This window comes from Hakea prostrata, chromosome 2 (genome assembly GCF_041222555.1).
Source record: "Hakea prostrata isolate BN-2017 chromosome 2, UWA_Hpros_2, whole genome shotgun sequence".
Taxonomy (NCBI): Eukaryota; Viridiplantae; Streptophyta; class Magnoliopsida; order Proteales; family Proteaceae; genus Hakea; species Hakea prostrata.
The window spans coordinates 37,134,661-37,150,151 of record NC_142601.1 but is presented as its reverse complement, the minus strand read 5'-3'; the positions used below and the strand labels follow the sequence as shown (position 1 = coordinate 37,150,151).

At 41.4% G+C, this 15,491-nt stretch overlaps 1 protein-coding gene across 1 annotated transcript; it reads right to left on the bottom strand.

Annotated features, from left to right (window-relative positions):
• Nucleotides 1-560: 560 nt before the first annotated feature.
• On the bottom strand, nt 561-11,401 carry LOC149024289 (uncharacterized). Its single transcript, XM_089144598.1, has 3 exons — nt 10,991-11,401; nt 10,859-10,912; nt 561-942 (listed from the first exon to the last, which is right to left on the bottom strand). The coding sequence occupies exons 1-3, from the start codon at nt 11,318-11,320 to the stop codon at nt 709-711; spliced, it is 618 nt and encodes a 205-aa protein (XP_089000724.1). The 5' UTR covers nt 11,321-11,401; the 3' UTR covers nt 561-708.
• Between the last annotated feature and the right edge of the window lie 4,090 nt (nt 11,402-15,491).

The following is a 15,491-nucleotide window of genomic DNA, read 5'->3' as shown; positions in this document are numbered from 1 at the left end:
AGCAGTTAATGAGTGGGAGATCTTAACTTGTAGAGGTTTAGGGTCAGAGGTGATCTATACTCTAGTGCTTAACTTATTAAGCTCCGCAAAATTAGTGGAAAATCAAAACAATATAAAAAAAAAGTCGATTCATTTTCGGTAATTGAAAGGCATGCGTGATTTTTGAACTTAAAAGCCATTATTAACTAAGGAAAAAAGAAATCTCCGGCTTGATTTTGTATCGACATAGTAACAGTGCATTAAATGCTGCAATACCAAGAAGAAGGGTTTTAAACTCTTAACTCGACCTTTGGAAAGTGTCTAAGGAAGATAGAAGGTCTCATAAGATACCTTGTGAAAGTGGAGAAATGAAGCTAGATCCAAAGTTCTTGGATAGTGCAAGAGTTGAGAAGATCTAGACTTGAAGGTTCAAGAAGACACTTCTAGAGGATCAACCCTTGGGGTCAGGGGTAAAGTCCCGCCTATATTAATTATATAAAGTTCCCCTAAGGATGTAGTCGATGTGTGCGTAAACTTGCCCAAATAATCCTCAAATCCCAAAAAAAAACTAAACTATAAAATTTTTATTTTTTTTGGTGGGAGGGATGGGGTGGCAACATTAATTATCCATGCATCTTTCGATGCATTGCATTAAAGGGTAAAATATATGATCAGCCATAATAAATTCTATTTAAAAGCATTCGAATACAATATTTGTAAACCTGAAACTTAAACTCTTGCAATTTGGATTGACTTCTTGAGGGCTTGTAGAAGACTTCTCATGATTCTTGGCTCACCAGGAGCTGGCTGGTCTTTTAATGATCCATTTCTGGTGGCTCGAAAAATTGGACCAGACCCTTCGGTGGCTGGAAAAACTATACAGTCAATATATACCAAAACTTGGGTTTCACCATCTCCAATTGTGATGAATCCCAACCTAGCTCCACCTTTAATTTTGTCCACCTGTTAAAATAAAATCCAAAAACACTCAAAACCATGGAAGAGTAACCAGTGGCACAAAAACATAATGCAAGAGGCAATCATTAAAGAAAAATCTGACATAATCCTAAAGGATTGACATTGATTGTCTTCTGACAATACTGTCTGACTGCCGATCACATTAGATTATGGGCAGCAGAACCGTATAGGCCACGCCGCCAACGGCAGATCTAGCTAAGGTCACGTGTTCAGTGCATGAACCCCCCATTGAACATGCCTTTTATCATTCAAGTTACTTTGTCTGACAGAAAATCAAATGGCGGTGCTGACTAAGTCACGTCCATTCTTACACTAACTTGGCAGATCTCCTCAAACCTTAAACCATAAACTAAGGGTCTAAAGCAACTGGTATATGTAGTTATAATTCTCAAACCCTCTTCTCATTGACAACTCTTTGATTCCGATCTTTCGGTGTTGTTCATTGTCTAACTTAACCATTGGAGGCGAGCTACCAATCTACCTCATTGGCCCCGCTCTTGTTCTTGATTTCCTAGCAAATCCAAGCCTAATCTAGTCCTCTAGTCGATCTTCAATCAAGGCAACCCGATCCACTCAAAGGTTTGACCAGCAATTCAACGGATCAGATAGTTTCAACCAGGGAAAGAAACTTTGCCGAGATATGGTCTTTCGCTGGTTACCGAAACCAGCGAATCGGCTAAATCTCGGCGAGATTTCGCCAATTCAGGTGAAAATTTTCTTTAAAAAATGAATACTCTGGTGTCTGGTCTGCGCTCTAAAGCTACAGTTTGCTTTACATTTAAACTTTATCTCTCTTCATTTAATGCTTTATCATCTCTCTTCATTTAATATCTTTACACAGATACCACGTGGTTGTCTTGTGTTTTCCTTTTTCTTTTTTCTTTTAATATTTTAAAAGCAAAGCTGGTTTGAGTCTTCAGTCTTCCATTCTTCCATTCTTCTGCAACTACACCAGCAGAAGTAGAAGTGGAAGAGTCGGTTGCTGCGGCCGCTCCGGCAGAGGTTGACATGCGAACAACAAAGCCTTCCTTGGAGATATCACTATACTTCTTCTGTTTTCTGTTCTTCCAATGATCTTGTAAACGTGAAGGCTGCAGCGAAATCGGTAGACTCCAGAGGATTTTTTGAAGCTCCGCTCCTTGGTGACGCTTTGAAGGAGCCTGTTGAGAGAAGTTGAAGAAGATGGGCTAGTGGTGGTAGCGAACCGGGCGATGACACCTTCGTTATCCCATAAGCCATCGGTGTCGCTGCAGCTTCTTCCTCCTCCGATCTCCTCTGCGACAGCCCTTACCTTGACGGTCTCATCCAACACCTCGCCGAACCTGATGTCGCTCGTTACCACCGTCCACCACCCATCATCGACTCCGATTTCTAAATCCTCCGTCGAGAAATCGGTATCTCGCCAGTTTCGGTTAGAAATCAACGAGAAATCGCCGAAAATCGGCGATATCCTGCAAGTTTCGTTTCGGCCCCTGGTTTCGTTTCGCAGGGGGCGAAAAGCAAATTTCGCCGATATTTCGGCGAAATTTGCCGAAATTTCTTTCCTTGGTTTCAACAGCAACAGGTTTATTTTTTTAGTTTTTATGTAAACCACAATTTTTTAACAAAAGTGGGACATCTAGATCCATTATGGATGTAGGCGATGACGCAAAATCAGAGATTTGAGACTTGAGATGCCTAAATATCAAACGTCATGCTCTATAGGCATTACAAAAACATTAGTGTTAGATGGTACGTACAGAAGATCCATGTTTAGTATGTAACCTTCAAGCCTTAATTACATGTGTTACGTATAGTAAGGGGTTGAATGGTAACGAATCTATTATTCTTTCTTTTATTTGGTAACATGACCTACTTTCAAAAGCAACAAGATTACACAATGGAGGGAGAATAGAAAGATCCCATCAACCAAGGAATGGATATAGACCAACACGGCCTATCTGAGACGGACGGATCCCTCCTGGCCAAATGGTCAGCCAAACTGTTTACACATCTAGAAACATAAGAAATCTTACACGACAAGTGTTAGCATTTATTAAATTTAATATGCCCAAGGGCAAAAGTGAAAACTCACTTTTGGGCGGTTACAAAATATAAGGTTATATTTTGATAACCACTGCATCACTTAGAACAACAATTGCATTACAGCATTCGTGAGTTTTTGGAAAACGGCTCTCTCTTTCTCTCTCTCTCTCTCTCTCTCTCTCTCTAAATGTAGAACAGAGAAGGATTTCTGAAGTTCTTCCTCTCCTTATTTTTGGATCTCAATCTTCTACCATTCATCCACAACGGTACTTGGGTTGTGGAATTATATCCCTTTCCACGTGATTGTGGAAGATTTTTCAGTGATGATTTCGTGGAGGAACGAGAACATGGATTTGAGTTTACTTCCGCTTTAGATCTTTCTATGTTGGAAAAAGTGAATCCAAATAGGGATCTATCTCACATTAATTTATAGAATAGAAAGATTAACCCCACATTGGCATCAAAGCCAGGTTCACACGGTTCTTTGTTCCTCCCTCTCAATTGTTTGGTTCCTTGGATTGGATCCAATAGAGAATCCAAAGTTTAATGGAAACCCATTGAGGTTCAAGGGTTTGATAGAAACCCTAAATTTTTTGTTGAGTGGGAGGATCCTTATGATTTCCCTTTTGTAAAATATGGATGAATTGATAATTCATGAGAATAATTTTTTGTTTAAAGTTTGTTGGATTTCTCATGCGTTTTCTAGTGAATTTTTGGGAGAAAAACGTTTTTCTTTCCTTGCTTATGAAACTGTGATTTGTACAAGCTATACTAACCGTTTGGTCAAAAAAGGACCAGACAAAAATTATGTCTGGTCAAACGGAGATCCGTCTAGTCACAGTGGACTAGACAGATGTCTGTCTAGTGAGACGACAGTCCGTCTGGGCAAACGGCAAGCCGTCTCAAAATTTGTTTCAGACGAATTGTCAGACGGCGATCCGTTTAACAGTCCGTCTGGTTCATAATATGTTTCTGACTTTCTGGACACCAGTAACCCAACACTCTGAGTGATGTTTGGGCATTAAGAGCCTAATAGGGCTAAGTGGGAGCTATTGAGGTTGAAGAGTTTTGTGTGAAACACCTCATACCATGAACATGATTTAAGCTTGCTTTTGTAATTAGTAAAACGATTTTGGTTTGGCTTATTTAATCATGCTGCTAGCACAAAATGAAACTAGTATATAAATTATATGTGGATTTTTATGAGGATTTGATTGGATGTTAATTAGCATTTCTTTTGGTTCAAATGCTTATCCATAGGTTGGCCATGCTAGTGTGAATTGTTACTGCTTATGTTTTATGCTATAAAATATAACTCATCCTTGCATATATATTGCCTCTAGTTTAAATGGCTACTACCAAGAGTATTGTTGCTGACCTCACCAAGGGAGATAAGTTGAATGAGAGGAATTATGACATCTGGCACCGAAAGGTGAATATCTCCTAGAAGAGCAGGACATGCTAGAAACCATAAATCAGATCATGTCCCTACCTGAAGAAGGTACCACTGCATATCATCGCAGGGACCTTGAGATTTACAATGCTTGGAAAAAGAAGGATAAGGTAGCCAGGATTACTATCATGAGCTCTATGAGGGATGACCTGATGCTTCGATTTGAGAAGCATAGGACTACAAAGTTTTTTAGGGAGGTTGTGAAGTTTTAGTAAGGAGGGACTTCCACCACTAGAGGCCGCCAGCTCAGACTCACTTTAGATGTTTACAAGATGCATCAAGGTCACACCAAGAGGCAGCACATAACCATCATGTCCAACATGATAAGTGAGTTGAGAGCATGTGGGCGCTAAAAGACTAATGAAGAACAAGTATCTGCAATCATCAGGTCACTGCCAAAAACTTGGAAGCACATAAAGATCTTCTTGATTCATGCTGATGATGTCAAGACTTTTGATCAAGCTACCAAACACCTTGAGCTGAAGGAGGATCGGATGTTGGCTGATGCCTCTCCCATTGAAGTATTTGCTGCTAAAGCAAGCACTAGTAAGGGTGCAGCTCTAAGCGCAATAAGGAAAAAGCTCAACCTCAGCGTTCCAGGCAAAGTAACAATGGTGGGAACAGAAATAAGAGTGGCCCCAACCATTCAAGGGGGACCAGTGCTGGCAAAAAGAAATCATCTTTGATTTGCTTCAATTGCCGAAAGCCTGGTCACTTTGCTCATGATTGCACTGAATATAAGGTATATACTTTGTTTTATACCTCATCTTATTATGTAACAAGTTTTTCTATGCTTGCTTAATTAAGTCCTTTGTGGATTATTGATTCAGGTGCGACATAACACATAACAAGGGAACGCTCGAGCTTCGTAGAATACCGTCATATTCCAAGAGGAAGCAAAAGAATAACGATGGGGAACAGCTCAAGTGTGGAGGTTCATGGCATTGGCACGTGCAAATTAGTTTTGTGAGGTGGCTAGACACTGTTACTCCATGATGTGTTGTATACTCCAGACATTCGACGAAATCTTGTTTCTATTATTTGTCTTATAAGACATGGTTTTAGAGTTGTATTTGAGAACAATTCTTTGGTTTTGTATCTAGGTGATAGAGTTTATGGTTGTGGTTTTCTTCAAAATGGTTTTATTGTATTAGATACAATTGACTATTTATCTAATTCTAGTAGTGGTTTTGTTTGCCAAAATATTGTGTATTGATTCTATTGTGTGGCATGCTAGACTAGTGCATATTAGCTTTAGATATGATGAACAGGTTGGCAAGAGAAGGCCTCTTGGGCCAAGGTTTACTATCTGATTTACCAACCTGTGAATCATGTCTAGTGGGGAAAGCAACTAGAAAACCATTCAAAAAGGCTTTAAGAGCCTCTATTCCTCTATAACTTATCCATTCAGACATTTGTGGACCCATAAATGTACATACTAGAAAAGGACAGACTTATTTCATCACATTTAGAGATGATTATACACGGTATGGTCATATTTTATCTAATTTCTCATAAGTCAGAAGCTCTAGAATGTTTTAATAATTTCATAAGCTTAGTTAAGAATCAGTTAGATAAAAGAATTAAAACTCTTAGAGAGGATAGAGGTCAAGAATATCTCTTCGATATGTTCAAATGGTTATGTGATGAAAAGGGGATATCTCGGTAACTTATTATTCCAGGGACTCCACAACAAAATGGGATTGCTGAGAGGAGGAATAGAACCTTGCCAGACATGATGAGATCCATAATGGCACAAGCAAATCTACCCATCTCTTATTGGGGAGATGCTTTGCTGATTGCAACCTATATCCTCAACATGATTCCAACCAAATTGGTTCCTTACCAGCATATCATCAACATATGCTTCAACGTTTCTCTCGATTAGGTCTTTGAAAATTTTGATAAGTAGCCCTTGCATTTTTTAGGCCGAACAGCATGACTTTGTAATAGAATCTTTCACGATCAGTCATGAAAGCAGTAAACTATTCATCCTCTTTATTCATGAGGATCTGGTTGTATCCCGAATATGCATCCATGAAACTTAATGTTTCATATCCTGCGGTGTCATCTATTAAAAGATCTATCCTGGGCAACGGATAACAGTCTTTCGAGCAAGCCTTGTTGAGATCTGTGTAATCTGTACACATTCTCCACTTTCCATTTGCCTTCTTGACCATTACCACGTTGGCCAACAAGACTGGGCATTCGATGGGTTCAATGAACCTAGAGTTCTTCAATTTTTCAACTTCGCCTCTGATGGCTTCGTGCTTTTCTATGGAGAAATTTCTCCTCTTCTAAATAACTGTGGTTTTACCTTTGGATCTACCCAAAGTTTATGCTCTGCAACCTGCCGATCAATTCCCGACATATCCTCCGTAGACCACGCGAACACATCACTATTTTGTTGAAGAAAAAACTTCAGGTCCTTCTTGAATTCCTCTAGCTGCTCAGATCCGATATGGGTAGTTCTTTTTTCATTATCAGGATACAGCTGGATTCGTTCCAACTTCTCAACTAGCTTGGGTCTTTGCATCTTTGCCTCGTCCTAATCATCTCATATTTCTATTGGTAACGTTGTTACCTTCCTCGAGCCCTCCTTATCTTTCAAATACGCTACGTAGCACTGTCGAGAGATTCTCTGGTCAGAGGAAACCTGACCAATTCCCATTTTGGTTGGGAATTTTATCTTCAAGTGCTTTGTCGAAACTATAGCACCTAACTTTGATAGGGATGGCCTTCCGAGAATGACGTTGTAAGCCGGAAGTTCCCGAACCACCAAGAAGTTTACCCGAATAGTAGCCTCTTTGGGGAAGCTTCCAATTGATAAATCCAGCTGTACAGATCCTTCAGCTATCACGGACGATCCAGCAAAGCCATAAAGGTGCGTAGATGACGGCTCCATTAAATCCTCATCCACTTTAAGCTTTTGATAAGCTGCATAAGATAAAAGGTCTGCAACAGACCCTGTGTCAACTAACACTCTGTGTACCTCTCGGCGTGCAATCTCTACTTTGATGACTATGGCATCATCATGAGGTAAACAAACGCCTCTTTCATCTTCTTCATCGAAGGTGATCGAACCCTCACCATTTGGCCTTTTCCGCTTCTGCATTTCTCCAGTTCCAATGAACTTGGATTTGGCCTTTAGTTTCCAGAGCGACTCAGGTTCGGGACTCCAAATATTGTCAGTATGGGTGACCGAGTGGCATCGATCACTTCCTTAACTTTCTTAGATTTAGGAGCTTCGGTTGGCCGTTCTGGACTTACCGAACGTTCCCTCTTGTTACCTATGTCTCATGGCTCCATTCGTCTCCCTTTGACGAAACTGGACAAGTAGCCTTGCGATATCAATCTCTCGATATTAGCTTTTAAGTGCCTGCAATCATTGGTATAATGACCGTAATCCTTGTGGAAACGGCAATACCTCTCCCTATTTTGCTCCCCAGGCTTCGTGGGAAGCTTTGGTGGCCACTTCAAGATATCCTGCTTCTTGATAATGTTCAAGATATCAGCCCGAGGAGTATTCAATGGAGTATACTCACTTTGGTTGGGAGACCTTTGCCGCCACGCCGTACGAGGCTTTCAAACTCGATCACGAACATTTTGCTTTGATTTCTACTTTTTCTTGGGGGCCTTCTGTTCTTTTGTAAGGGCCTTGTTGTCTCCCTAACGTGCATCCAGGATCTCCATTCTCTCTGCCTACTTCTGAGACCTTTGCACCAGTTCAGCATAGGTGGTGGGCATGTCTTGAAGTAGTAATTCCAAGAGTCACCGGTTGGTGAGTCCAGTGAACAAAGCAGTTTTAGCTACCTGTTCATCTATATATTCAATCTCCATTATGACCCTGTTAAGTCTTTTAGGTATTCCTGAATTGATTCACTTTTCCCTTGTTTGATAGTAAACAAGGTCTCCTTAGTCTTCTTGATTTGAATTCCACTTTGGAATTGTCCAATGAATTTTCACACCAACTCCTCAAAGTCCACAATATTTCCCGATGGGAGATTTGAAAACCACTTTTGTGTTGTTCTAGTTAAAGATGAACCGAAAACCCGCAAAGGATTTCATCTTGAATTACTTGTAACAGCCATAGTTTGCTGGTAGTGACTGATGTGAGCGATGGGATCTCCCGAACCGTCGAACGAAGAAAAGGTTGGTAGTCGGAAAGTATAAGGAAATTGATATCTGGCTATAGCCCCGGCGAACGAAGTCTTTCGAATAACCAAATAAATATCATCGGTTATTCTCTCTCTCGCCAATTGTCCGAGTCTTTGATTGATATTGGCAAATTCTTGGCCAATATGCACTGATCGATCACCGATGATACGAGCATTATCTCGAACCGCGCGCCTGGAGGTTGGTGAGTGAGTTCGCACTCCTGTGACCAACCTTGTTGTCGAACGAGTTGAACTTTCTTGTGATCTATCCAATCGCTCTTCTCTTCTAGGGAGTTCTCCCGTTCTCCTAGGTTCTCTTTCTTGTCTCCGGGCGTCTTCCCGGAAATTCTGACCGACATTCTGGTCATCTATCAGTCTTTGCTCCCTTTGTGGAGAATGTCCTGGCAGGAGTGAAGTCAATATTTCCTCCCTTTGTATTATGCGCCTTCCCGCTTCGCGTTGATCAGGTGCTTGCGGCGCCACCACTTACGTGGTCAACGTACGAAGCGTCTGATTCATCTCCAATAGCTGGAGCTTCAGTTGATCTAGCTGGTACTAGAGTGGATCAGGAGGATTATTACCTCCCTGGCCACCATCTTCTCATACTTCATGAAGTCGACTTCCCTCAGGGATATCCTCAAGATTATTTCCTCCTGGGAGTTGAGCGCCAGCTTCTCGCTGGGCCACTGCAGCAGCTGCTGCTGCCGATGATTTAGTAACCATGGCTTTCTGAAGCGTTTCCCACAGACGACGCCAAATGATGTGTCCAAAATCTGCTCAGCCCTTAAATCTCCTATGGCTGACCTGCAAAAACGAACGTCAGATGTGGCCCGACCGCTGGAGTCAGGAGTCCACCTCCGAAGGCTAAGTCAGTTGATGAACCGATCATAAAAAGGGCTCTGCTTGAGTACATAGCAAATGAATGAATACGAATATTGAGAATACGATTCAGATTGTATTTGTCCCGTCCCCTACCTTGTGAGTAGGTGATGTCTTATATAATGTATACCTTCGAATCTCCTTCGTTGGATGTATTTGAGCCTTCTTCAGGTAGCCGTCAGATCTTAACGAATAGATCCGTTAATGATAGATCTGTTTATGGTTGGGCTAATAGATAACTCCTTTGTTAATATGATCGTTATATGGTAGTTATCCATATAATCTTGATCAATATCTCCCACAAGTTTTGTTAACCGTCTCCTTGACTAATCGTCCACTCCGATTATCACGGATTCGGGCGTGCTTGTTGACTGAGTCGTTTACTTCCTCCAGCAAGCTCTCTTTTGAACCCGGCCAGCTCGGAAGCGAGTTGGTTCCTTTCTTCCCAACCAGGGTCGAGGGTCAAACCAAGGTCGGACCCGGTTCGATTATAATTTCTCCGTATCAAAGTGTATTAAGAAGATGAATATAGCAGGCATGAATCAAATTGGTGGATTGTTTTTCTGAAAATAGTCTCTTTGGGTGAAATTGGTTGAAAGAATGTCTCAAACAAGAATATGCTTGGATAGTGAAGTTTCCTAGTAAACGTTCTCGGGTCTACAAGACAATTTATATTGAACAACTGGCATCTAATTAGAATTCAAGATATAATCAAGAGTCAGCTAGGAAAAATGGTCTCATCATTTGTGTTCAGCAGAAACCCGTTTCAGAAATGGCCAATGGAGACCTGCTGGATCAATGTTATTGATGTTTGGGGAGCATTACATAACCAGAAGAAATTGCATTGTTCTGAATCTGACTTGGTGAGATGGAAGGTTACCCTGCCAGTCAATTTTCTACTAAATTAGATCAAAACTAAGAAAGTTAAACAAGTGGACGTGGTGTAACTTACTGGAAATATTACAAGACATAAATCCACTACATCACGATGTCTACTGGATGCTTTAAACACCAAAGATCAACTAATTTGAAGGGAACTGGGTGTAAATTCTTTTTTCTCCCTCCAGTTGGAAAGCCAGAATCAACTGTTTTCAGAAATCATAACTTTTTCCGCTAGATTCCTAATGTACTTTAACTGCTGTTACCCGATGACAAGAGTTGGATTATGTATAAATCCAACTGCGATGAATCTATTCGAGTTGTTGGAAAATTGGTAATTGTTTTATTCTACTGTTCTAACATATTTAGCAACAAAGAAACTTCAGATTATCCCGAAACAAGATTAAAACCATAACTAAATTTATCAATCGATGTATGAACTGAAAGTATGATGCATATTATGATTCGAACTATGATCATGCAAGAGATTGAAGAATCAATAACTAACCTTCAACGGTACGGGGAGGGGAAGATTAGCTCCCTGGCAGAGACTGTTCGCCCACTGTCACAGATGGATTAGAAGGTAATCAATCATCTGAACACCCAAGTAATGAACTGAGTCGTGTCCGAGTAACTGTACCTGGAAGAGCAGAGTTTCGAATCTAGGGATGTCGGTGTTACCAGGTAATAACATGGTACCCAAGGAGACACCATCATCATCATTGTCAGCTCCCACAATGTTACCTTCATCCGATGCAGACGATGCGTTGCAAACCAGAACCGAGATACGGTGGCTTGAAATCTCGTTCAATTTTGAGAATTGATTGTACTCTCCGTCTCTACTGAATGAAACCTTGTTGCTTGAAGTAAACAAAGGAGAATGGGAAGAGAATCGCACGGATGATGAGGAACGTGTCGAGTGGAGCAACTGGTGCAGAGGAAGAGCAGCAGCAGCCGTAGCAGCAACCATGGCTTGCTTCGCAGAGGTTTTTGAGTGGCGAGGGCAGAAAAATAAAGAAAGATACGTTTTGAATCTCTTTTAAAATGTGAGGACGTGAGCCACAAGCAATGTTTGTCCTGGATAGGAACAGGGTTATTAAAGGCCTTTGATGCGTCGGTTTTTTTTTTTTTTTTTTTTTTTTTAGGATTTTTTAATAAAAAATAACGATAAACCACTGATTCCCTCTCTGGAGGGCCTTCAAGCAGATTTTCAAGTCAATTAGGCTTTCTTTGTTTTGCATTTGTTTCTTTGGGTCTTTGACCCCGATTTGTAACCTCCAAAAAAAATATATATATATGATAACAACATTTAGAAGGTAAAACACTCAAAAATAGGGAATGGGACTAGGCCAGACGGTCGTATACGATTACTGACGGAGAGGATGTGAGCTTGTGTAAAACCAGAAGAGATTGCAAGCTCTACTTCGGCATGTGCATTAAATGCACAACATCGTGTAGCCGATGGTCCAAATCAAAACTTATGGTCAAGACGAAATCTCACCACTCGTTTCACAGTTAAACTTTACTAAAAAAATACTTATGTGGAGGCAAAACAAATGAACAAGTTCCATTCTTGACCATAGGCTTCACGTTACGATGCAATAATGCACAACACTGAAGCAATTCGTTGAATTGCACGTTCTAATGCCGCCCAGTGCCTCAATGCAAAGTGCTTAACTATAGTTGGTGAACTGAGAAAAGGAGACAACACCCCATGGACCCAACATCCATCTAGAGCAAATATGGCATACCCCAAATGAAGTCGATATCCTCCTTTAAACTCGATCTACTGCTGCACCTTGATCAGCCACCACGCCTTGTTGTCTATCCTCCGTTGCTTGCAGATCACCTGCTGTACTTAGAACACCTCTCACACTAAGAACCGTTGCTGCATTTAGATCACCCGATGCACTTAGATCACTTGTAACTAGATTTGCCGCTATATTCAGAGAACCTGCTATAGTTAGAACACCCTCAGCCCTTTGATTCACGACTACTCCTAGACCATTCGCAATATCCTATATGATCCTCCAATGGATCTAGAGCCTCCATTGCAGCTTAAACTTGAGACGTTTGAACGCTCTTAAATTCCCTAGAGTTACCTTGTGTAATACCTACACCCCAAAATCTCGGTCTAATTTGAAACTTTTGATTTCTATTTAATGCACTAGTTCAAACCGATGAATCTTGAATCAACATCATCAAATCAGCAAGTGAACCACTAGATATCCTAGATGGGAAGGTATAGTTTGACTACTTAAAACTCAAACTTCATATTTTTTTATATTTGATGCGTCCAAAATCTGTTCAGCCCTTAGATCACCGAAGAATGACCTGCAAAAACAATCGTCAAATGTGGCCCGACCGTGGGGGTTGGGAGTCCACCTTCGAAGGCTAAGTTAGTTGATGAACTGATCACAAAGGCTCTACTTGAGTACAGAGCAAAAGTATGAATACGAATATTGGGAATACGATTCAGTTACCTTTCTTGTACGTAGGTCATGTCTTATATAGTGTTTACCTTCTAATCTCCTTCGTTGGATTTATTCGAGCCTTCTTCGGATGACCGTCCGATCATAACGATTAGATCCTTTGGGGATAAATCCGTTCGTTGATGGGATAATGGATAACTTCCTTTGTTAGCACAATCATAGCTCGGCAGTTATTCGAATAAGCACAATCGTTAGTTCCATAAATGCCGTTAACTGTCTCCTTGACGATTCGTCCACTCCAAAGATTATGGTTTCGGGCGTGCTTGTTGATTGAGTCAAGTTTCTTCCTCAGCAAGTTATCTTTAAACCCGGCCCGCTCAAATGCGAGTCAGGTCATTTCTTGCCGACCGGGGTCGAGGGTTGAACCAGGGGCGGACCTGGTTCGACAACGGTTTTTCCAGTATCACGAGCCCCCCAGATCAAGCATTCGGGTAACTCCGAGGGCTTGGTTTGAACTGGATCTATTTGTCGAACGAGGCTTTCGAATTACCTCTCGCTTATTAAATGTCGAATCACATTTAATTCCACTGCATTACTTTTTCCTCGAGTTTCATGAATGTCTTTCTTTTTTATGCGGGTGACGCCACGTGTCTACTGTAGCCGAAATCATCATTGCTTGTGAAATCGAAACGAAGGTTTCTCAAAACGTTTTGTACTGATTCGATTTGTTCAAACTTTTTCGAAACGTCTCCCGATCATGATCTTCAATCCTGAACTTATCCTGATCGTACACATCCTCGATGATCTGCGTGCTTAAAAGTTGTTCGTTGTCTTCGCATGTTTCATTCTCTGTGTCTGGAGTTTGAAATTTCGTCATTTTCCTTGCGCCCTAACAGTCTTCGTTTTCACGCTTTCTGCTTCGGTGAACAAGTAAGTTCATTGACTCTTTTGTATCCTTTAATTGCCTTGATCTTTCCTTTTGCTTTCGTCTCTTGTTTCTTTTCTATTGAAAACCAGAATCAGATTTTTCTAGGGATGAGAAGTAGTAGGACTTTTGATGAAGGTCCTTCCGAACATAGCGCTAGTAAGGGCGACTCAGGCGGTGAGGCTTTTGTCTCTGTCCCCGTCGAACAGTCACATAGTGACAAGCGAACTTTGTCCGCCATTTGGGGTGAGTTCGAAGAAGTGATCCAAAAGAAAAATGTAGAGAAAGATATTGAAGTTCCTTTCTTGCCTCCTGAGTCTGGACCGGTCTAGAACTCTTAAGACGGCTGTTGAGGCCTCTCGGCAATTTAAGCAACCTAGCAGACCCAAGGAGGAACCTAACTCCGTTCCTTCCACCTTTATTGAAGTTGAACTTTCTTCGGCTTGGCAGTTGAACGTTTTGATCTTCCTCCCTCATACTTTCTTCGAGCTCCTAATCCTGATGAAAGGGCCAATTCGAACCTGCCCGAAGAGTTTTCTTTGTACTTAGATACTCTGGAGAGTGGAATCCATTTTCCATTCTTCAATTCTTTGTTTTCTGCTATTTTAAATCATTGGGACATTTGTCTCTGAATGCTTCTCCCCAATAGCTGGCATCTCATCGTTGGCTTTTTGGGCTTGTGTTTTGAACTTAGCATTGATCCTTCTCTTCCTCTCTTTGTACATTTTCATGTTTTGTCTCTTTCCAACCCTGCGGGTTGGGTTTTTCTTTCCAAGCGTAATAAGGTTGAGCTTGGATGGTCGAGCAATATCCTTGCTAGGGGAACCTGTCCTTCCAATCAAAAAGGGTGGCACAAACGGTATTTTTTTTTGCCGAGCGCCTCAATCAAATCTTAACTTCCCGATCACCTGGAAGCTGCTTACTTCCTATTATGAGGGTAACCGTGTCCTTCCCTTATCCAAAGCCGAAAAAGTAGTTGCCAAGAAGATCAAGTCAATTCCACGGTACCAAGAGATACATGGTTATGAAATGGAATACACCCCGATTTTTCAATATTGGGGGCTGGCTCATTGTGAGCTTTCTAACTGTTGCATTTGTCTTTTTGAATATATCGCAGCCTTATTTGGTTTTCTGACTTTAGCCTTCTTTGCAGTGCCTCCCAGAATTAACCCAGATGCCCTTCGGGAAAAGGCAGCCAAGGCAGTTGTGGCTACAAAGAAAAGGTCTCCTTGGGTACTGTCACCAAAGGAGATAGCTACTATTCCTCCTCCAGACCCTTCTTACAAGGGTATAAGGAATCTGAAACCAGTGGTCAAAGCCTCGGGGAAAGGGAAGAGGCCAATTGGAGATGGGGCAGAAGTTCCCTCTCCAGCCCGAACCAAAAGGAAGCATGATTCGACAGAAGCCTTTGTCCCGAAAAAGTCTCAGAAGAGTAAAAACTCTAAGGAAATTTTCGTTCTATAATGGACATTAAGCGTGTCGGATTGGGTTACGCAAGAACATGAAAAAGCTACCGAGTGGAGTTCCCTTTGCTTGATGCCAGCCGACCGTTAAGCTCTTGAGTCTTTGAGCGACGATACGCTCGTTCGTCTCTCTACAAGGTACTATGTTTCCTTCGTCCTTTGTCATCTACCTTATAATTCTTTCTTGGACTTCTTAATAATTGTCTAGGTTTTCAGGTCTGCTATGGAGAATTTCTACCAGCACATTGAGGCTTTGAACCGAATTGGTCGTGGTGGCTCCCAACTCCAAAGTTGTGAGGAGCAGTTGGTGCTGGTGAATTA